This window comes from Neopsephotus bourkii, unplaced genomic scaffold, assembly GCF_033783945.1.
Source record: "Neopsephotus bourkii isolate Nb327-2 ecotype Australia unplaced genomic scaffold, CSIRO-AGI_Nbou_v1 NB_659, whole genome shotgun sequence".
NCBI lineage: Eukaryota > Metazoa > Chordata > Aves > Psittaciformes > Psittacidae > Neopsephotus > Neopsephotus bourkii.
The window spans coordinates 4,804,378-4,825,593 of record NW_026901158.1 but is presented as its reverse complement, the minus strand read 5'-3'; the positions used below and the strand labels follow the sequence as shown (position 1 = coordinate 4,825,593).

The 21,216-nt window shown below is 48.2% G+C and overlaps 3 protein-coding genes across 6 annotated transcripts; 2 read left to right on the top strand and 1 right to left on the bottom strand.

Moving 5' to 3' along the window:
- The first annotated feature begins 905 nt into the window (after positions 1 to 905).
- On the top strand, positions 906 to 12,956 carry POMT1 (protein O-mannosyltransferase 1). 3 transcript variants are annotated; one of them, XM_061352721.1, is made up of 20 exons: positions 920 to 1,020; positions 1,107 to 1,250; positions 1,537 to 1,643; positions 2,225 to 2,275; positions 2,608 to 2,754; positions 3,731 to 3,842; positions 4,572 to 4,637; positions 5,199 to 5,292; positions 5,727 to 5,882; positions 6,470 to 6,600; positions 6,847 to 6,942; positions 8,271 to 8,363; positions 9,404 to 9,500; positions 9,592 to 9,684; positions 9,851 to 9,971; positions 10,239 to 10,336; positions 10,834 to 10,947; positions 11,453 to 11,579; positions 12,225 to 12,402; positions 12,614 to 12,956. In XM_061352721.1, exons 2-20 carry the CDS (start codon positions 1,129 to 1,131, stop codon positions 12,786 to 12,788), a joined length of 2,178 nt encoding a protein of 725 aa, XP_061208705.1. In that variant the 5' UTR covers positions 920 to 1,020; positions 1,107 to 1,128; the 3' UTR covers positions 12,789 to 12,956. The 3 variants fall into 3 exon arrangements, with proteins under 3 accessions (XP_061208704.1, XP_061208705.1, XP_061208706.1); XM_061352720.1 differs by having other exon boundaries at positions 906 to 1,250; XM_061352722.1 differs by lacking the exons at positions 920 to 1,020; positions 1,107 to 1,250; positions 2,608 to 2,754; positions 3,731 to 3,842.
- On the bottom strand, positions 12,824 to 19,152 carry UCK1 (uridine-cytidine kinase 1). 2 transcript variants are annotated; one of them, XM_061352730.1, is made up of 7 exons: positions 19,024 to 19,152; positions 18,783 to 18,942; positions 17,953 to 18,049; positions 17,724 to 17,866; positions 17,545 to 17,639; positions 16,435 to 16,483; positions 12,824 to 16,082 (listed from the first exon to the last, which is right to left on the bottom strand). In XM_061352730.1, the coding sequence occupies exons 1-7, from the start codon at positions 19,108 to 19,110 to the stop codon at positions 15,895 to 15,897; spliced, it is 819 nt and encodes a 272-aa protein (XP_061208714.1). In that variant the 5' UTR covers positions 19,111 to 19,152; the 3' UTR covers positions 12,824 to 15,894. The 2 variants fall into 2 exon arrangements, with proteins under 2 accessions (XP_061208714.1, XP_061208715.1); XM_061352731.1 differs by lacking the exon at positions 17,545 to 17,639.
- Positions 19,153 to 19,951: 799 nt separating this feature from the next.
- Positions 19,952 to 20,980, top strand: PRRT1B (proline rich transmembrane protein 1B). The gene is made up of 4 exons (XM_061352733.1): positions 19,952 to 20,021; positions 20,185 to 20,458; positions 20,593 to 20,736; positions 20,827 to 20,980. The coding sequence occupies exons 2-4, from the start codon at positions 20,198 to 20,200 to the stop codon at positions 20,971 to 20,973; spliced, it is 552 nt and encodes a 183-aa protein (XP_061208717.1). The 5' UTR covers positions 19,952 to 20,021; positions 20,185 to 20,197; the 3' UTR covers positions 20,974 to 20,980.
- The last annotated feature ends 236 nt before the right edge of the window (positions 20,981 to 21,216 follow it).

Below are 21,216 nucleotides of genomic sequence, written 5' to 3'. Positions count from 1 at the left end.
GGTGGTTAGTGGCCCTATCGCCGCCTCGTAAGGCTCATGAATGGGATGCAAAGCCTGGCAGAAGGTTAATGGTTCTTGAGGGGCTATGGGGGGCTTGTCCTGCGCTCCTGCTCTGGGTTAAAGACCTACCCGTACTACAGGGAGAAGCAGGATCCTCTCCATCAGGGGGTCCTTGGGGTCCCAGGGCCTGCGAGGCGATGGTGGAGCACAGGCAATGGGTGACCAGCCCTTGGGACAGTGTTGTGTTGTCCGCAGTGCTGTGGTGTCCCCAGTGCTGGTGGAGGCCACAGCTTTGCGAGGGGCTTCTTAAGAACTCTGTTCCACACAGCACTTGTGTCTCCTAGGTAGTGATAAAGACGGACAGTGGCACCATGCTTAAAGGTGGTGATGTGCCGGCAGCTTGCTTTGTTCTCCTCTGATCAAAGCCATGCAGATGGATTTATTCTGATAACTTTCTGTTGAATTAGGAGGTGAGGAGATACAACACCGATTCCTTATTTTCTGACCTAGCTTTTAGCAGTTCTGTATGCAGTAGAGTTCAATCCTGCTTTCTGCAGTGCTCCCCCCTAGGCTGCGCTAGAGCCCTACAGCACCTACCCCTGCGCTCCAGGAGTGGCCTTTTAACACAGAGGATGTTTGTGGGTTCTGCCCCCTGCCTCATCAACTCCAGAAATAAACCAAGTTTGCAAGGAAATAACCTTTCTTGCTTGTTTTTACAGCTACCTGAGCAGCCTGGTGCCTCAGCACGTGTTTTGCCTATCACTAGCATCAGAATTTGGGCTGGGTGGTTTGCTTTGCGCAGAGCGGTATATAGGCTTCTGCAGAACCAGTGTAAGAATAAGCAAAGTTTCTAGCTTAGAATTTATGACACCATAACACACATAGAAGCGTGATATACATGTAGGGCAGATAAAATCTTCATTTTTCATTTTACTCCTGTAGGTACAGCAGAAAACACATAAATGTGGAAAGCGAGAGCACTTGGGAAAATCAGCTACCATGAGTTGCTAGAAGCAGAAAGTAGTGGTGGATGCTTTCTGTTGTATGATCTTCAGCAAGGTTTGGGCAAAAGGGTGACTGCTGCTCTTCTCTGTTTACTCCTGGAGACTTGGACAGACCTTTGACAGGATGTTGGGATTTCTGAAGGAGCCGGTTGTTGTTACTGTGGAGATAAATATGAATGTCATGGTGCTGACTCTGATGGGATTAATAAGCCGACTCTGGGGGCTTTCCTACCCACGGGCTGTAGTGTGAGTAGAATAGTTTCTTTTCTACTTGAATGACACAGACTTTTGTTTTTTAAACATTTGTGAGTAAGATTGCAGGAGTGGAAGAGCAGAGCTTGCCTGATGTCAGCCTCTGTAACTACAATGATTGTGCTTCCCTCATACAAACTCCCGAGGGGAAGGGAAAGGGGCAAAGCCGCTGCACTTCTTAGCTTCCTGCCAACAAATCAGTGTTTTCTTCCTTAGTATCCCTGTAGCCTCCAGGATACTTCCAGTTAGATTTGATACATTTCTGCCTCTTGTGTTGCAGTTTTGATGAAGTTTATTATGGCCAGTTCGTTTCGCTCTACATGAAAAGGATCTTCTTTGTGGATGACAGCGGCCCACCTTTTGGCCATATGCTGCTAGCCTTGGGAGGTAGGGCTCTCCTGAAATTGAGAAGTGGCTGTTGCCTCTTGCGTGGAAGGGAGAAGTGCTCATTAGATATGAGTTGTCAGATCCCCCATTACTGGGGAAAAGCACAAGGCAGATGAGAGATTCTGGTGTAGAAAGAATTAGGATTTCCCTTATTTAGTATCATTAGGGGGCTGTTGCATGAGTAGTGGGGAGGTGATGGAGCTGTGTTACCCAGTGCTTTGTAGGAAGAGGAAGGTAAATGAGAACTGCTAATGACTAGAAATAGTAGGCAACAAGCAGATTTTCTGAGTTCCTTTCTGAAGCTGTGATGTGCACAACATGAAAGTGTCTGTATGGGAAGGAGAGATTAAATACACATTTAACATTGTCACTGAGAAGCTGCTGTTCCCTATTTATATTCTTTGTGCCTCTGCACATTATCAAGCACTACTGTAGTCATGACAGTACAAAGGAGGACCTTTTGGGGAAAGAGGGTTTTCATGCATGGCAAAGCTACATGTATGGGAAATGGTTCCCTATTTAGCACTGTTTTTTACACTTGTTTTGAGGCTGGAAGTTCTGAATTGTTGCTTGTGTTGTAGGTTACTTAGGAGGATTTGATGGCAACTTCTTATGGAACAGGATTGGAGCTGGTAAGAGCTGATTGTAACTGTCTCATTCTTCTGTGAAAATAAGCAGTATTTCAGCAGTTGACAGATTTCCTTTTGACTAGTGGAAACAATGCTTTATCTGACACCTTCACTTCTCAAATAAGACTTCTGCAGGTCTCTAACAGAAGTTTAAGGTACTACAATTCCATATCAGATCTTTTAAAACAGTTTAAGCAGTACAAGACAGACAATAAATTAGTAAGAGTAGGAGTTAGATTCAACAACTTGCTGTAGTCATAAGGAGTTCTGCACTGATCTGTCTTCTCTGCAATTAAGTTTCCAAATTGGTGCATCACTGTTGTCTCCTCCTTCAGAATACAGCTTGAACGTTCCCGTGTGGTCTTTGCGACTCCTGCCAGCACTAGCTGGTGCTCTCTGTGTGCCTTTAGCATACCAGATTCTGGTAGAACTGCAGTTCTCCCACTGTGCTGCCCTTGGAGCTGCTCTTCTGATTCTCTTAGGTAAGATTACTCCCCTGGGTCTCATTCTTCGTACGGGGGAGAAAGGTCCCTTTTCCCCTTGTGAATTTTTAGGGTGCCTAAATGGCATCATCTCCCCACAGAATGCTATCGACACGTCAGAGCCCACTTTCAGCCTGTATCAGTTTCTGCTGGTCCCCTCAATCTTTACAGCTTTGCAGCAGGCTGCTGTTTGAGCCTGAAGCTTTATAAAGTTCATTATTAAGTGAAGTGAGCACAGCCTCACAAAAAACCCCCACATTTCTTGCATCCAAGGATACTTGTACTCTCTGAGTTTTGCAGGAAGAGTTATACAGGACAACCCTACTAGAGTCAGAGCTTATCAAATTTCTTCATCACCAAACTGCAGCAAACCAGTCTGTCCTTAGCACCATGGTTTGACATTGTTCTGGTGTGTGTAACTCAGTTGCTTGGTTTTTTTCTTTTGAGGGTCTGCTGGCAGCTGCCTGAAGGGGAAAGAGGCTCTCAACAGCCCTTTAACAGTCTGATAAGAGAAACCTCTCCCAGCTACTGGCTGCTTTGATCCTGGCTCAGGGAATCCCGCACAAAGCAGCTCCTTGCAGTTCCTTTTCTTTAAGATTTGTCATCATGCGCATGGCCTGCTGGGGTCACTGCCTGAACTCTCTTTGCCTTGAGAAACACCTCTCTGGATTTCCCAGCATTGATTTTCTTTGCCTTTGTGGGCAAGTGCAGCACCTTCATTTGCCTCTTGCCAGACTTTATGACTTGCTCGCCTCTTTGTCCTTGGAGACAGTTATGGCTATGTACTTTGCTCCTGCTGGGAGGTTTTTGTCCCTTTAAACCCAACACCTCCCTATTGCAGCCAGTAAAATTGCAAATGAATTATCTGTCCTTAAAGAAACAGGGCCTTCTCTTGGGTAATGATGTGATTGTCTGAGGTATCACGTGCCTATAGATAAATTTCTCTAATTTTGTATCTGTTTCTCTTTTTCAACAGAGAACTCTCTGATTACTCAGTCAAGGTTCATGCTCCTGGAATCAATATTGATTTTTTTTATCCTACTTGCAGTTTTGGCCTATCTGAAGTTCTACAATTTGCAAAAGCATAGGTAAAGCTGGATTGCCTCCCAACCTTTTGGATATTCTTGTGATCTTTTTTGTACAACCTGTGTGGGTTTTTCTGTAAGTCACTTCACTATTCTGCAGCTCACTTCATCTGTCTGTAGAACCCTATGCTTTGACCTGTCATATGGCTGCCCCAGAAGCTTTTTCTTCTGAGCAATGTCAGGGATTGTTTTAAGTAGTAGCAAGGTTGTTTTTTGCATTTTACAATCAAAAGAGCTCCCTTGGATGTACTCCTTTGACCACACAGCTTTTTATTAGGTTTCCTTCTGTGCACAGAAACACTGATGATAACAGGTCACTGAATGCTCCTTTGTTACTGTTTACAGGCACTGAGTATAGAGATCCTTGTCTCTCTTCTTGTAACTTCACGTGTTCTTTGATCCTTGCAGAGGATAAAGTAATCTTCAGTAAAGTGAAATTATCTTTAAACTGAGCCCAGCAAGTGATGTAGTCCATTTCTTTTATCTGTAGTATCAGAGGCAGGTAGCGTTCAGTCCCTCTTCTTAGGATACAGAGAAATACATTTAAGAACACACTGTAGGTCAGGGCTGAGAGCTGGTGGCATGGGAGGTTCAGAATGAGAATAAGGAGTAGAATAAAGAATAGTGGAGTCTTGCAGGGTTGTTTTCAAGTTAAATTACCTAAATTCTAAAGATCCTAAGAAGGTGACCAGGTCTCACCATAACATCCTTTTCTTTGTCCTTTTATTTAAGTTCCTTCTCTGGAAGCTGGTGGTTTTGGCTCCTGTTGACTGGAGTAGCTTGTTCTTGTGCAGTTGGGTAAGTGATGACATATACTTTGTTTTAGAAAGCTGACTGTTCTGTCTGCCATCAGAGGTATCAGTGAGCCTTTAGGTTTTGAAGACTGATTCTTGATGCCATTCTGGGCAGAGATCTCCATGACTTTTCAATTAGTTAGCTTGTTTCTATAGTGAGGATGTCAGTTCATCAATTCACAGTGGGCAATACCAGGCGTTAGAGGGTACTGTCCTGGGAAGAACAAAACATATTTCTCAGAGATGGTTTTGTGTTATAAATCAGCATCTTCATTTTACCTCTCCCTCCTAGTTGCTTCAAGTCTGGATTTAGGGGATCGGTGCTTTGTGATTTGCCACCTTGTCATCAAGAAGGTTCTCTGTCACTGTGGTTATTTAATGTAATTTGCAAACAGATTATATTTTCTGCTGTCAAAAGCTTGAGGCTTATTTATGTTGTATGAAACTTGTCATGGATCTAAGTCCTTGGACTTTAATGCATCTTGCTCAAGAGAAAGTTTGAATGTTTATATCTTGTATTAGGTAATTATTAACTGTGTTCTTTTTTTATGCACTTACTTGTCAGAGTGAAATATATGGGCCTCTTTACCTATATACTGCTGTTGACCATCGCAGGACTCCACTTCTGGCATGTGATAGGAGACCAGAACTTGTCAAATGTAGGTAGTGCAGTATGCAGAATGTATTATGTGTAACTTTTCAGGCCAGGAGCCAGCCAGGAGCCTTGCAAACCCGCAGAAAACAGTTCTGTGTGTAGCTGGGTTTTGTACTGACATTCCTTGCCATAGTCTGCAAACCCTCATCATAGAACAGTTTCCCAGCTCAGTTTCTGGGGAAGATGGAGTGAAGTGTAAGAAAAACATGAGTGTGACTGGCTTTTCTGCTCTTACCCATGTCTTGGTGATCTGTGGCTCAGCAGCTGTGATGTTTCACATGTGTCCTGCTAGCTCCAGTTCAGGTCCTTGGTGGAAGTTACCAAGCTGTCCAAGAAGTTATAGCTGAGTAAGGGTGGTTGGGGGAACTTAAACAAGCAAAGTGCACTGGTATTTCATATCTGGAGCATGAAACCAATGAGTTCTCTGTGTTGTTCTAGGTTTCCTTGATGTGCCATTTTCTAGCTAGGGGGCTGGTCCTCATTATCATCCCAGTGGCAATGTATGTGTCCTTCTTCTATGTTCACTTGACTTTGCTGTATCGCTCTGGGCCTCACGACCAGATTATGACAAGTGCTTTCCAAGCCAGCTTGGAGGTAAAGAAAACGTGGTCATGAAACTCGTGCATTAGGGGAGAAGAGGGGAAATCTATCTTACGTTCACTATTAGAAGGTGTGCAGTCTTGTTCCTTTGACCTGTGTAGTTGTTCCTTTTATGTCATTTAACTACTTTGCTACTGTAGATAAAGCAATAATGACTGAAATCCTAATAACAGATGAAAAGCTTTTTCACAGTGAACCACAAACAGTATATTAACTCTTCTGCTAAAGATTTGTCCCCTGCTGTAGGAAGCTCCACAGCAGTAGATACAGTGCTGAACTCTTGAGTGATGATGTATACTACAGGATGATAGTATGATTTTCTGTAGTAGAGTGCTTAGCCTGCTTTTAGAACAGCATGGCTTTAGGGATATTCCCTAAGACTATGTAGTCTTTCAGGCATGGGTGTATTTACTGTCTGCTGAGTATGGTGCTGCAGGGCTTGTTTTTTTATAGATACAGCCAAATGAGAAAGCATTGTGCTAAGATACTGCTATGTTGAAGTGACAGGTGACTCTCTATAGAATTTAAACAGCCTTTGGGTTGTTTCTTCTTTCCACTTACCCTGTCATTATATTTCCCAGGGTGGGCTGGCTCGAATCACTCAGGGTCAGCCCTTAGAGGTGGCCTACGGCTCTCAGATTACTCTGCGGAACGTGTTGGGCAAGCCCATGCAGTGTTGGCTCCATTCTCACACAAATACCTATCCCATCAGGTGAGGAATCAGGTTGAGTCTGTATTAGGGTGGAAGTTATGATTTTTCACATGCCAGTCCAACTGTCTCAGTTTGGGGCCTAGCGATCTCTTCATTAATCCTTCAGAGCACACTGCAGATGCACAGGCTGTCTGTGCTCTGTAGGAGTGGAGCCAGTGATCTGGTGCTGGTTTGTATTGCTGTGACTCTCTTGAGCACAGAAATGTTCCGTAACACGTCTGTGGGGTGTTTTAACCTTCTGTACAGGTATGAGAATGGCCGAGGTAGTTCCCATCAACAGCAGGTGACCTGCTATCCCTTCAAGGATGTGAACAACTGGTGGATCGTCAAAGATCCTGGAATGTGAGTATGCAAAAGATTTAAATGCCAAACTGCTGTCATCATAGCTTCTCTGTGCTTCCAAAACCTAATGAGGGCATAGCTTGGATTGGACATAACTATTCTATGAAGCCATGTGTGATCCTAAACAAGTGATTTCAGCTGCAGAGTTGGTAAGTGAGGCTCTTTGCACACTCCTCCTCAGTATGCTAAAGGCGTTATTGAGGACTCTGAAATTCTGTCTGAACTGCTTCTGCCAGAACATGGGCTGTGCTTTGCACAAGGGGAACTTTAAAGACTCACAAGACCAGTGGGAACTCTTCAGGTGCTTTGCATGAAAGGGAAGTTCTGCCTTTTGAAGTGTGTGAGCCAGACATTAGAGTGCCTTGATGAGTTTTATTAAACTTGAATGAGTCTCAGAAGAGAGTAGAAATCACTTTTGCAGAATGAGTATTTCTTTGTATTTAAAGTGTGGGATGAGCTGTAGAATCTGTCATGTTGGGAGGGATTCCAAGTGGGTGCCTGTGCCTAAGAGGCTTGGTTTGTGCTGAAGTGTTTTGCCATTAGAACTGTCAGTGAAGAGCAGGACTCTTTGCCAATAAAAGCCCTTGTGTGATATCATTTCATACTGATTAAAAAGTTGCTTTTGATGTTTTTTTATGTTGCTCTGGAAACTATAAAGAGTCCTATCAGAAGGACTGTGAGCTATTATAGCCACACTGGGAAAGTTGTCCATAGTGCAAACCTTTCGAGCAGGAGCTCTTACCAAAACCACAGAAACACAGTACATCTTAAAATTCTTCAAACTCAAGACTCTTACAAGCCCTGGAGGATGTGGATTCCTTCTGTAGAACAGAATACAGTAAAATACAGGCAGCAGTTAGCATTCCCACTTGCCAAAGGAAGCTTTAGACCTCCCCAGAAGCAAAAAGAGTTTGGTCTTCATGGCGGAGATAGTCGTTAATCTCTCTTACAGTTCTGCCAAAAGTGACATCAGTTGTAGCACAAACCTGTCAGACCTCACTGAAGCACTTACTCATTTCACAGAAGCCACCAAACAGCTGTTTAGTGGGAATAATCTGAACTTGCTTCTGACTGACCCATGTTCAGACCACTGACCTAATGGCTGGGGTGTTGGTATCCCATTACTGATCCTGAGGTATTCTGCTCTTAACTCACCCTTGCCTTGATGAGCTTTGGTTCCATCTGTAGATTGCTTTAAATTCTCATCTTAGCTGCCCAAACATCTCTCCCTGCCTGCATCTTCTTGACCTAGCAGTTTGGTCATGACAAGGTTGCCTTATGTCTAAGGAAGAATGTAACCACTTCCTCTTGGGTGTCACTCCACACAGGCAGCAGCTGGTGGTGAGTAACCCACCCCGTCCCGTCAGGCACGGGCACATCGTGCAGCTGGTCCACGGCATCACAACTCGGTACCTCAACACGTAAGTCCTTCCCTCACCCTCTGCTGAGTCTGCTGGCTAATTCTGCTGCTTGTCTCTCAGATTAACTGTTCAGGGCTTGAAACACCCTTCCATTCAGGTATATATAAAGTACCTGTTATTTGTGGATTATATATGCATTTTACATATATATATATATACACACACATTATATATAGAGAGAGGATAAGAGGGTTAGCTGCATAAGCCATCCCTATAACTCTCAGAAAGGATGCTGTATGCTTATTTATTTTTGCAGTTAACTTGGCAGTGAGATTTAATCCCAGTCACAAACTGTTCAGTGGCTGCTAGCTGCTTCTGGTCTGCTCTACTAATAGCCTTAGAGGGAGTATTGGTGGTTTCAGCCATGTTCACATTTCATGGTGGTTCTGCAAATTCCTGAATACACAGGCCCCTTGCTGAGTCTTCATCCCTGCCCCTTCACTGCCTCTACTCCAAGCAGGTGCAGATATTTAGTATTGTGTGTGACTGTTAACCCAAAGTCAACTCCACTCACTTTGATGGAGGAGCCTCTTGTGTGACTGATGTGCTCTGGAAGTGAGGAAGATGTGTTGGAGGATCCGGTGTGCTGTGGCTGATTGCCATGGCTTCTTGCCTGTTTTGTAAAGACTGCAGTATGAATTTGCCTCCTGACTGCTTCCTGAAGGGCGCCTGCCTATACTTGAATTTCAGATTAGGAAGGGGGTTGTGTTCTGAGCTTGGGTTTTTATGAAGTCCCTTCCAAACTTAATTTGTTCATTACTGGAAACCTCAGTGAACAGCGTCTCTGTTTGCCACAATCAGTGCTTGTTTTTCAGCCTGGCATAGCAAGCATCTATATTGGCTTCCTCTGGGCCTGTTCCTGGCAGCTCTTGGTAGTGGGGAGGGTTCTCCTTCAGAGAAAACAGTACAATCTGTGTAAATGTGTTACTTTTTGCTTTATTACTGAGTCTGGTCTAAACCAGTTCAATACCTTTATGAGTTTGCTTTCTATATGAATTTGGGAAATGGTGTTCGAGGATCGTGCTTTGCTTGTCCTCTAGGCATGATGTTGCTGCCCCTCTTAGCCCCCACTCCCAAGAAGTTTCCTGCTATATTGATTATAACATCTCCATGCCAGCACAGAACCTCTGGAGAGTGGTGAGTGGTCAAAGGGAAGGGAGGAGCTCATCGTGTTGCAGCAGAAGTAGCTGATACAAGACGACAACCAAAAGACATCTTTCTGTTGCAGGAAATTGTAAATCGGGAGTCTGACACAGACGTGTGGAAGACAATTCTGTCAGAAGTGAGGTTTGTTCACGTGAACACCTCTGCAGTGCTAAAGGCAGGTGGATTTGTGTTTGTCTGCTCCATGAAGTTCTTGTAATCTCATAAACTACTCATCTCTCTGCTCCAAAATGCCCAAACCACTAAAACAAACAAGTGAATAAAAGGAAACAATAAACTTCCTCAGCATGTTTGGCAGAGCTATAAATTTAGTCTTCTTTCAGCTCAGTGGAGCATCTTTACCTGACTGGGGATACCGGCAGCTGGAGGTGGTTGGCGAGAAGCTATCCAAAGGCTACCACCAGAGCATGGTGTGGAATGTGGAAGAGCACAGATATGGGAAAAGTATGTCTGAGCCATGTTCTCGAAGCAGATCTCTGTGAGTGAGGGATGCTTCATGTGTATGGGAAGGTGGTATCGTGTGATAGAGCTCTGGCTCTATCATGGTGTCAAGATCCCCTTAGAGGTCTCCTGCATTTGGACTATGTATTGGAGACAGGCTGCAGGGAGTGTGAGGAGGCAGGGGTATATCCTGTGTACTTGCTCCCCTTTATAGCTTTCTGTCTTTCATCTTTATAGCTTTTCTTTCTTTCTAATGCTGTTTTCTTCCAGGTCTAGAGCAAAAAGAGAGGGAGGTGGAACTCCACTCTCCCACACAGATGGACATAAGTAAAAACCTCAGCTTCATGGCGAAGTTCACGGAATTGCAGGTGAGTGCCTTGTTATTCCCTTCATCTTGCCTTCTGCTGCAGGGCAGGAACCTGAGCATTTCTGCAGGCTCTGAGCCTGAGGATTCATTGTTTATTCCTTGCTGATAGAGTAGTTTGGCTTCCTAACTGGAAAAAAATATTTCAGACTGCACTTAGAAGGGCATTAGAGATTTATGCTATTCAGTAAGGAATACCCAAGTGATTGTGTAAAAAAAAGAAGGGGGAGGAAGGGCAGTTGGGTACCCAGAAGCTGTCTGAAACTGAACTGTAATGTGCTGTATATGCAGTCAGTTGTGTTGGATGCCCTTACTAACACTGTAGAAGTGTATTATATAAAAACAAAATAACCCCCCTGTTTTGGTTAGTATCCAGTATGAGAGATGCAAAATCCCACTCCCAGGTTAGGAACTTAGTATCTTACATCTGGAGCTGTTTACCCATGCCTGCCATCCCACTCGTTGTAATTCTAAAACCCTTCTGTTTGCTTTTTTTCCTAGTGGAAAATACTGACATTAAAAAATGAAGAAACAGAGCATAAGTACAGTTCCTCTGCTCTTGACTGGATCACAATGGACACAAATATTGCCTACTGGCTCCACCCAACTTCTAGTGTAAGTATGAGAGGTAGAAGTAAATGAGTAAATAAGAGCCTGGTGAAGAAATCAGCCTTGGGTTCAGGTGTGAGCTCTGGGAGTGTGAGTGGGAGCAGGGCTGCAGTTCCAGCCAAGGAGTTGTGCCAGGATTAACTTGTCCTGTATTAAGAATATATTTTCCCTGAGGGTTGGGGTTGGTTTTGGCATGAGATCCAGCTTTGACAGTAGTTGCTTTTAATTAAATCATGTTGTCTTGTTTTTGGTAAAGGAAAACTGCAGTTTAATAGTTTCCATTATTGATTCCATTTAGGAGATGAGTTCATTTCCAATAGCATCTTTTAAATGCCTTACGTTACAAAAGAGTCTGAAAGCAGTGAAGTTTATCAGCCAGCTTTGTTCCAGGAAAGATCAGGTTCCTAGCCATGCACATCCTGACATTTAATTTAGCAAATAGATGTAGGTAATATTTAAAGTTATCTAAAAGAACTGCAGAATGTTCCTACTTCTGGCTTCTATCCTTCAGGCCCAGATCCACCTCCTTGGGAATGTTGTCACCTGGGCTTCAGGTAATGTTGCTGCTCTGGTCTACATGTGTCTGTCTCTGTGGTACTTGATACGACGCAGGAGAAAGATCTACGACATTCCTGAAGGTCTGATTCCATTGTGTATGTATGTGTCAAGGTTGGGCAGGGAGGGAGGATTGCTGCTTGTTCTGCTACACTCTAATGGCCCCCAAAACCATTTACAGCCATGTGCTTGGCTATCCCAGCACTCTTCCCTAGGAATACAGAGACAACTAGCATAGCACATGAGGAGACTGATTATGGTTGTCACATGATGACCTTGTAAGACAATGTAGTAGGCATCACAGTATTTGAGTCACTCCCTGGATGTAGGAAACATCCAGGCCTTTGCTTTGGATACTGCTGGGCCCCTTCATGATGATGTAAGATAGATAGATACTGGCTATGCGGGGAGGGGTTTGTTCTAGATGTGTTTGTTCCTGCTGAGCTACCATCTCTATATGGCCATGCAGTTTAATACTCATCTTTCCAACAGCATGTTTTGTTGTCATGCTGTGAAGCTGCTCCCTGTGGGCACTAATCTGTCTTGATGGGTACTTATAATCTTGGTGACAAAACATAATCATTTCCCTCAGCTGAATGTGGTTAAGTTAAAGGTTGTATCAGCACAAATGATAGAGAATGGGAGGAAAACAACAAACCAAGACAACAATCAACCTCTTAGAGACTTTATGTTTCCATGGACTATGCTTTATCTCCTTTATCCTGCAGATGCATGGCAGCTCTGGGTATCAGCTGGGGGGATCTGTGTTGGAGGCTGGGCTGTGAATTACTTGCCCTTCTTTGGGATGGAGAAAACACTTTTCCTGTACCACTACCTGCCTGCCCTCACATTCCAAATTCTCCTGATTCCCATCGTATTACAGCACATCAGTGATCATCTCTGCAGGTATTTGGTTTTAATGGATAGGTGAACAAGAGGCACTGTTCTCTTCTCCCAGGTTGGCAGCTTGGCCGGCTGCTGCAGAGAAAGCAGGGCTTTTTTCCAGCAGTGGCCATACTGCATTTGAAGAAGACAGGCCATATGAAATCTTCCTTTTGGATGAAATGTTTGACCAGCCTTGGTGTAACTGCTTTTCTCCCCTCCTCTCTCATGCCAGATCTGTGCTTCTCAAGAGCATGTTCACTGCATTGATCGTAGCCTGGTTCTCTTCAGTTTACTTTGTCTATTGCACATTCAGCCCCGTGACCTATGGGGAGCCCTCCCTGTCTGTTACTGAACTAAAGGACTTGCGCTGGAAGGACAGCTGGAACATCCTGATCCGAAAACAGTGACAATTACCATCTCATTACAGGCAAAAAGAAACACCTTTTATGCAAAGCCAAGAATTTATTGTCAGTGTAACTGAAACCTTAACAGACTGGTCAAATAATTGACAGTAGTCCAGCTCTAATTATTACAGGAAAAGAAAATAAAAGAACACTGTTACAGAAAAGTCTCAACAGTAATATAGTTGTTATGAGCACAATTCCCAGTTTCTGCCCCCATTACGTTCACCCTTCCACTGCTCCTCAGGGTTGCTGAATTCAGTCAACAGCATCCGAGCTACGTTGCAGGGAAGAGTGCACTGCAAGGGTTTCTTCTTATCCTGGGAGTGTGATGGTGATGGGTCCTCCCTTCTTGCACTACACTGCACTTAAGGCTATTTTACATGTTTCCTAGCACCTTGCTTTGTAATTCCATGTTACCAGTTATTATAAATGGCTTCTACTCTCCAACATATCAGATACTTTCCTCCATTTTCTTTTTATTCCTAAAAACAGGGGTTTTCCAGCTCTAAAGCTTACATGCTTTTAACCCTCAGTAGTTGGCCCTGCAGCCTCCAGCATCATCCCATGACGGTATTCCTCAACAATGCATTCTTTGACCCCACTTCCAATGCTCTGCTATCATCCCTATTTCATTACATTACAGCACTAAGCCAAGTTTATAAATAGTTCATTCTGCAGAGAGTAATGACTTGGTACTATTATCTATATATAATCATTTGGCATAACCATAATTTTTTATGAAACTAAGCAAAACTAAAACAAACAGACATTACAAAAATTGCTGTTACAGCTAAACAAGCTAAAACAAAGCTTCAGGCAGGCCAGGAAGTCAGCCAAAACCAGAAGAATCCTTTGGCCTTGTGGCATTCACATGAAGCCTGTGGCCCATTACTATCACTGGCAGGATCATAGTTACTGGGCTGCAGGTTTACATCTCAATCTCATAGGAAGAGGAACTCAAGGGAGAACTGATCACGCTGACAAGGAAACCTGCTCTAACTTGTACACGAGTTCAGGGTAAACCCATTTTAACTCAGCCCATGCCCTGGCCTGCACCAGCAGAGGAATACAGAATAGGATGTGCACGTGAAGTACCAGGATTGCTCAGTGGGGACATTGTAATAGGTCTGTACAGGTATTCAAAAAGGGTTATAGTACCTACACCACATCCGATTCATTCTCTTCATGTGGCTGCAACAGCAGGATCTGACAGTAGAGCTTAGAGCTGACCAAGAACAGCACTCCTAGCCTGACCAGGATGCTCTTTATAGCATTCCTCACTGCTCTAACAAATGCTATTCAAGGCTGCTTTGAGCTCCCCCAGCTCCAGAGGAAGGTATGATCAAACACCACAGTCATTCAGAGTAGGTTTTAGTGACTGTTTTGCTCCTACTTCAGTCAGCCCTGATAGCTAATGCTTCAGTGCAGTAGCTCATACTCTAAGTCTGTCACCCTGAGCTAAACAGCACCCAGCAGCAGTTAGGAGAAGAGCTTTCTCCTCAGCATTACAGAAGTGTACCTCTGAGCTGTGGGGATCACAAACAGACAACAGACCTTTACTGATTTCCAGTGTTGTAAAGACTGTAAGGGATGAAAGTACAGACTGCACTTTTTGCTCTATTTTCCTCCAAAGCTTCAGCCATTACAGAACTAACACGAACAATTCTGGCTTAAGGGGAAAGAGAACTGCTGAGTTTAAGAGCATCTCCAGACGGGTCCCTTTCTGTACCTTTGTGCTACTGTAGTGCAAGAAGCACAGATACCTTTAATATAAAATGGTCATTTCCCATCACTATTCATCTGCTCATCAGGCCAAGTCACACACCCCCATCCAACACAGACAGACCCTGGGTTTAGAAAACTAGCCAATATGAAAAAGGTCCTCTTAATAATCTCCCTACCCCCTTACTCCTCCTTAAAATGACACTGTAAGTCCAGACTCAAGAAGGGTATCACAAGGACACTTTCCAAGGCCCAGCTTATGCTTCATTTCATGTTGCTGCAGGGTCACTTATCTGGGGTAAACAACAGGAACTGGGATGTCACTGTTTACTTCCAGCCTCTTGTCTGCTCTGTTTAGCAAACCAGACATTCTGGAGTTTAAACTGAGTGCAAGGGAAAGGCTTTGACCCTGCTGGAGGGTAAAAGCATGTCCAGGCAGCTCTTTATGCCATCAGAAGGAGGCTCCTGCAAATGCTTTCCCCCTTGCTGATCCTACTACCCAGCTCCAGAAGCTGATGGATTCCACCCAGCAGAATCTGCAACCAGCAGTACACAAATGCCCTAAAAGACACTAATACTGACAAGGTCAGGTCTCTGTTTCCATGAGCAACTCAATCCAGCTGGAGCTCACACATTCAGTAACTGTGGTAAAGACAACTATTTGGGTACAAAAAACAATCATACAGTGTAGCAAAGTTTGGGAGCTTAGAAAGGAATAAATTAGGAACCAGAATCACCCAGCTTGGGCCTGTCCACTTGATGAATTGCAAGTTCCCATTTGTCCCAGACAGCCCCTGTTTCATCTCTATCTCAGGGGAGAGATTCCTCTATAGATCTATCCTTCCATCCCCACAGGGTAAAAGGGAAGCTGGCCAGCAGGAAAGCAATGCCACAACCCAAGGTGCCAACAAGGTGGAGAAGTGAAGGCCTACACCTGCTTGTTAAAAATTAACAGGGTGTGAGCTAGTCTTGGCCAAGAGGCTGCTTTTGAGCAAGCCAGGCAGACAAGACAGATAATTCTCCTCTACAGAGGATCACCATTAGGGAAATGGGGTCTCTTGCTAACCCCCAGTAGCACGTAATTTTCAGGGGAGCCTTCAGCATTAGATCTCATTTTGAAAACTCACAAAAGGCAATGGCACTGCCCTCCAAGCAGGTCATCAAGTAACATCAGTGATCCAGGCATGGCGGGGAGAAAAGGGAGAGGTTTTGGAGGGGAGAGAGGCTGCAGGCCATCCCTTTCGTCTCCCCTCTGTGACGCCTTTCACACCAGTATCCCCGCCACTGCTAGGATGATTTAAAGGGCACTTCACCAACCATTCTGTTAAAGTCCTTTCCCAAAGTTGTCTTCATCATTGGTCTGGCAAACCCTTCAGACACTGAGGGGTTAGTGTGGCCGGCTGCTGGATTCCAGGTGGGAGCGCTTCCCGGCCGCGAGCACACTGCTGCTCTCTGTTTGCTCTGGGAATGGGCGCTTGTAGGTCCGACCATGTCCGTTCATCGCCCCTCGCTGCCACTTGCAGATGTCTCCATTGAGGATGTCTTGAATGTGCTGCACTATGAGGTTTATAGCAACTGCAGAGAGGAATGGGAAACAGCACACGTAGGCTTTCTTGGCTGAGCTATCTAGAAAATGTGGAGCATCCAGCCCTGTTCAACTCAAGTTTTAGCAAGCCCTTAAATAAAACACTATCAGCCCTCTGCAGCAAGTCAGACCTCAACAGAAACAACCAACTGCAAGACCAGTTTTAACACTGGTGCCCTGCTCTGCATCTGACAGCACATTGCTTTTTCCAGCCCTCAGCAGAGGGCTCAAGCAGCTCCCTGTCCTACAGCCCTCCAGCAAAACACCTTTCCTTAGAAGCCTGCAAACAAGGCAGCTCTCCTCCCAACCCCAAAGAAATCAGAGAACCCAACTCCCTTTTACCCATGTTGTCCACTCCTCGGGGGATGATCACATCTGCATACTTCTTTGTCTGCAAAACACAAACAGAGACTTTTAATGGGAAAAAGTCAGGTTTAGTCTAGGAAGAACCTGCTACCCAATACCAGAAAGCTGGGGGCAACGATGGGGGGGGGTGTTTCATGCTCTGGGACTGCAAGTTAATGCTATTGGTCATGGTAAACACCTGAATGAATTGAGAAGTCATTCTGGATTTAAGATCAGGGATTGTTCTTACTGTCCCTCTGCAGTGAAGCAGCAGGGAGCAGCAGCAGCTCAAGCCTGGAGTACTTGCTTGTACACTCCTGAAGACTATGCTGCCTTCAAACAGGTCATCCGCTTTGAGGCCAAGGTCTGTTTGCTAAGAGCTGGTTCTCATCAGCGTTTCACAAGGCACTGCTAAATCTCTACCAAGCACCCAGGTATGCAACATGTATGTGAAATTCTTTCCTGCTTCTGATGACATTTTATTGATCTCCACCAACACTCTTAAACACGCTGGCAAACGCAGCATTCCTAATGAGTGCTTTTACAGTCCCAGAATCACTTTGATCCAGAGCAAGAGCTGCCTGATTTCCATCACGAGCTGCCTTTTCCATCTTATTTAATTCACAAACAGGATTTTGTTCTCAAAAGGCTTTGTTACAAATTAATTTGATTATGTGAGCACCCAAACTGGCCCCACATTATATGGCATATAGCAAGCAGATGCTGTAAGGGTCTGCCCCAGGTATTCACCAGTGTTCCCTGTTGAGAGAGAGCCTGTAGGAAACCAAGTTCCTCTTTCTTCCTGCAAGACTAAAGAATGAATGCAGAGTAGGAGTGTTTCAGTCAGAGGGACCCATGTGCTAAAATTGCCTCCTGGGATTCCCGTGGTGCTTTGCAAGCAGAATGGACCAACCACTTCAGCTCCTTAACCAAGCAGCTTGTAATGGTCAAAGAGATGAGGCAGAGGGGAGAGCGTGAGACGGGTGAAGTATGAACACCAACAGCCACCACTGCTGCACGTACAGCGCAGCTCATCCCCAACTGACCCTGCTCCTTCTGTCCCCTCCCCAGAACCCCCACACATCAAAGGAGTGAAGCACTCAGTACCGGTAAGCAGAACTCCTCAAAGGCAGGCTTGACAAAGGTGGTGTACTGAGTGAGGATCTGCTCCAGGTCCCTCCCACGTTTCATATCGCGCAGAACTGGGGTGGAAAGGTAAAACCATCACTCTCACCACCATGGATAAGGGACATAAGGTACTGCTGCCTGTGCTGGCAGATCATTACCCCTGCGGGACAGCCGGACATCCGAATCCGTGTCAACAAAGAGCCGCAGGTGAAACATGTCCCGAATGTCTTGATTGTAGAACACCAGGATCCCCTCAAAGAGCACGACGTCAGCGGGATAGACCACTGTTGTCTCTGCCTGCCTGCAGGGAGAAACACCCAGTGCAGGCTGCCATCGGGCTTCACACCCCCCTCACAAACACCACCCCTTCACCACCCTCAAACCTACCTCGAATGCGTCACGAAGTCGTACGTTGGCACCTCAACTGTTTTGCCCTCAACAATGTTTTTCAGGGTTGTGTGCATCAAGTCGTTGTCAAAAGCATCTGCAAGAGGAAGGGTTGAAGAGGAACATCCATAGATGCTGCTGCATCAAATGTTCTGCTCAGGTTGGCTGGACCTGAAGGAAAAACTCCATCCAGTGATCCAGCAGGAAAAGAGGAACTTACAGCTTATTCCTTCCTACCGGCACCAATCTAACGCTCCCTACCCAAGCGACAGCCGCTGCACTTGGTTACAGAGATAAGGAAGCCAGAACTTGCCCTTTGATGAGCAACTACAACACAGTGAAATGAAGAGCCCAGAAGCAAAGCTGCTAATTCATTGTGTAATTTCCCCAAACCGCTTGGTAATGGTGTGATTTACACACAATGGTGGCTTTTAACCTGTCGGCTAAGAGTAATTTAGAAAACCTCAGGCATCTTTCACGCTCTCCATTACCCACCCTGTTGAGCCTAGAGCAGCACCAAGGCAGACCGTGGGCCTGTTTGCAATCTGTAACGCCGCCCTGAGCAAGGGGAGCTGTTGTTTATGGGGACAAGAAGTATCCGGACAGGATCTGGGGGTTATTGGAGCCTCTCAGGAGCCGGGAATGAGGAGACCGCGCCTGTACAAGCCGGGATGCTCCCCAGCATCGCGCCCCGCGTTACAACAGCAGCAGCACTGGGTCAGCGGTAACAGCGCGCCCATGGGGCGCAGACAGCGAGGCTCGGGGGAAGCAGCGCTCCCAGCACACCCAGCCCCGCCCGTCCCCTCCGGCCCCGGCGGGGCTCGGCTCACCCGGGTGGTCGAAGTTGTACTGGCCCTTGAGCGCCTTGGCCTGCTGCTCGGCCGTCAGCACCTTGTAGAAGCTGTCCTGGCTCAGGATCAGCACCTTGCGCTGCCGCTGCTCCACCTCCTTCTGCCCCAGCAGCTCCATGATCTTCTCGCACACTGTGGACTGAGCACAGCGGGGTCAGGCGGGACCCCCTCCCTCGGTTCCTCCCTTCCCTCCCAGCGGGGCCCTGCAGCCGGCTCTCACCTTGCCGCTGGCGGTGCCGCCGCTGACGCCGATGAGGAAGGGCCTGGGCCGCGGCCGGTCCGGATCGGGGCCGCCAGCGGACGCCATAGCGAGGCTGTGGGGGTGCCGCGGGGCATCATGGGATTTGTAGTCCGGGCGGGGCACGGCCAGGGGGCGTGGTCACTGAGGGGGCGTGGCTACGGCCGCTGGGCGCGTTCGGTGTCAGCCCCGCGGCCACGGGGGTGGGCGGGAGCGATGGGGAAGCTGAGTTCCACAGCCCCGTGTACCCTGAGCACGGTGCGTGCATGGGCACGGCTCTGTGCGTGTAAGAGCGCTGCCCTGAGACACTGCCGGGGATGGGGCAGCCACAGCTTCTCTGGGCACCCTGTGCCAGCGCCTCAGCACCCTCACAAGGAAGAGCTTCTGCTTAAGACCTCAGCTCAGTCTCCCCTCTTGCAGGTTAAAGCCATTCCCCTTAGCCTGTCCCCTACAGTCCCTAAGGAAGAGTCCATCCCCAGCATCCCTATAGGCCCCCTTCAGATACTGGAAGCTGCTATGAGGTCTCCACGCAGCCTTCTCTTCTCCAGGCTGAGCAGCCCCGGTGTTCTCAGCCTGGCTCCGTACAGGAGCTGCTCCAGCCCCTGAGCATCCTCGTGCCCTCCCCTGGCCTTGCTCCAGCAGCTCCGTGCCCTTCTTGTGCTGAGGACACCAGAGCTCGCCCAGCGCAGGGAGCGGCTGGCGCTGATCTCAGAGCTCTTTCCCACCCTGTTTGATCCCATGGCTCCCTGTACCCCCCCCAGCCATTAACATTTAACACCCCCCCCCCCGTGTGTGACCCCCCCTCACCCCGGTCCCGAGCTCCCGAGGCTCCCCCGTCCCCTCCCTCGGTGCCAGCGCGGGCGCGGCCCCGGCGAGCAGCGGTCAATGATTAAACCGGCCCGGCCCGGCCCGGCCGCGCTCCCGCCGCCTCTGCGGGGCCCTGCGGGGACCGCGGCGGGGCCGGGACCGAGCGGACGCAGGTGGGACCCGAGGCGCGGGGCCGGGACCGGGGAGGGGGAGACCCCGAAGAGGGGGGGGGGGCTCCTCTCATCCTCTCCCGCAGCCCGGGAGGGGGACACATCCGGATGCGCAGGGCAGGGGCTGAGCCCGTCTCACCCCCCCACCCCGTCCCCGTCCCCGCAGGCGTTTCCGTGCCATGGAGAGCGAGGCGCCCGTCAGGTCCCTCCGAGCGGAGCGGGGCGGCGGCAGCGCCGGTCCCTGCTGGGAGCCCCCCGGGGCCGGGCCCGTGGTGGTGGCGGCAGCGACCAACGCGGCCTTCGAGGAGGACCCCCCGCCGTACTCGCCCCCGGACCCCAAGAGCGCGCATCTCCTGTACCCGCCGTTCCCGGCGCAGCAAGGGCCCGTTCTGCACCCACCGGGGCCGTTCCCACCCCAGGGCCTCCCGCCCCGCACCTCCGTACGTACCCCCCTGCCCCGCTCCGAGCGGGGTCACCCCTTGCCCCTGACCCCCCTCCAGGGCTTGTGGGGTCTGAAGCTGTGTGGGGGGCTCACGGGGGCCGGGCAGCTCTAACAGCCTGCCCTGTGTCACAGCATGAGGGGGCACCGAGCACCGCGGGGCCCTCGGCCGCCGGGCACCGGCAGCCGCTGCCCAAGGACTACCTGGTGGAGTCGGTGCTGGTGACCGTGTTCTGCTGCTTCCTGACCGGGCTCGTCGCCCTCATCTACTCCCACGAGGTAAGGATGGTGCAGGCCCCACGAGCACCAAACCCCGCTCCTGGTGCTGGGGGCCTCTCCTCACCTCTCCCTTCCCTCCCCCTGTGCCAGACCCGGGCTGCTCTCAGCCGTGGGGACATGGCCCAGGCGTACGCAGCATCCAGGAAGGCCCAGTCCCTGGTCCTCTTCAGCCTCCTCTTCGGGTTGTTCGCCTCCACCAGCTGGGTCATCTACGTCCTGGTGGCCCTGTACCTGTAACAGGGAACCCCAGGTCTCAGGGACATGGCCTGGCCTTGGGGCACAGCCGCTGCGCAGCATCACCGGGGCTGCCATGGGGTAGGGGTGACCAGGAGGTGTTAGCGCAGTGGAGCAGCCACCCCGGAGCCGCGAGTGCCTTTGCCTGCCCGCTCGCAGCCCCGCATACCGTGGGGTGGGCAGGAGGAACCGGAGCGGTGCCGGTGCCGTGTCCTGCGGGAGCCGGCACTGAGCAAGCAGCCGTGT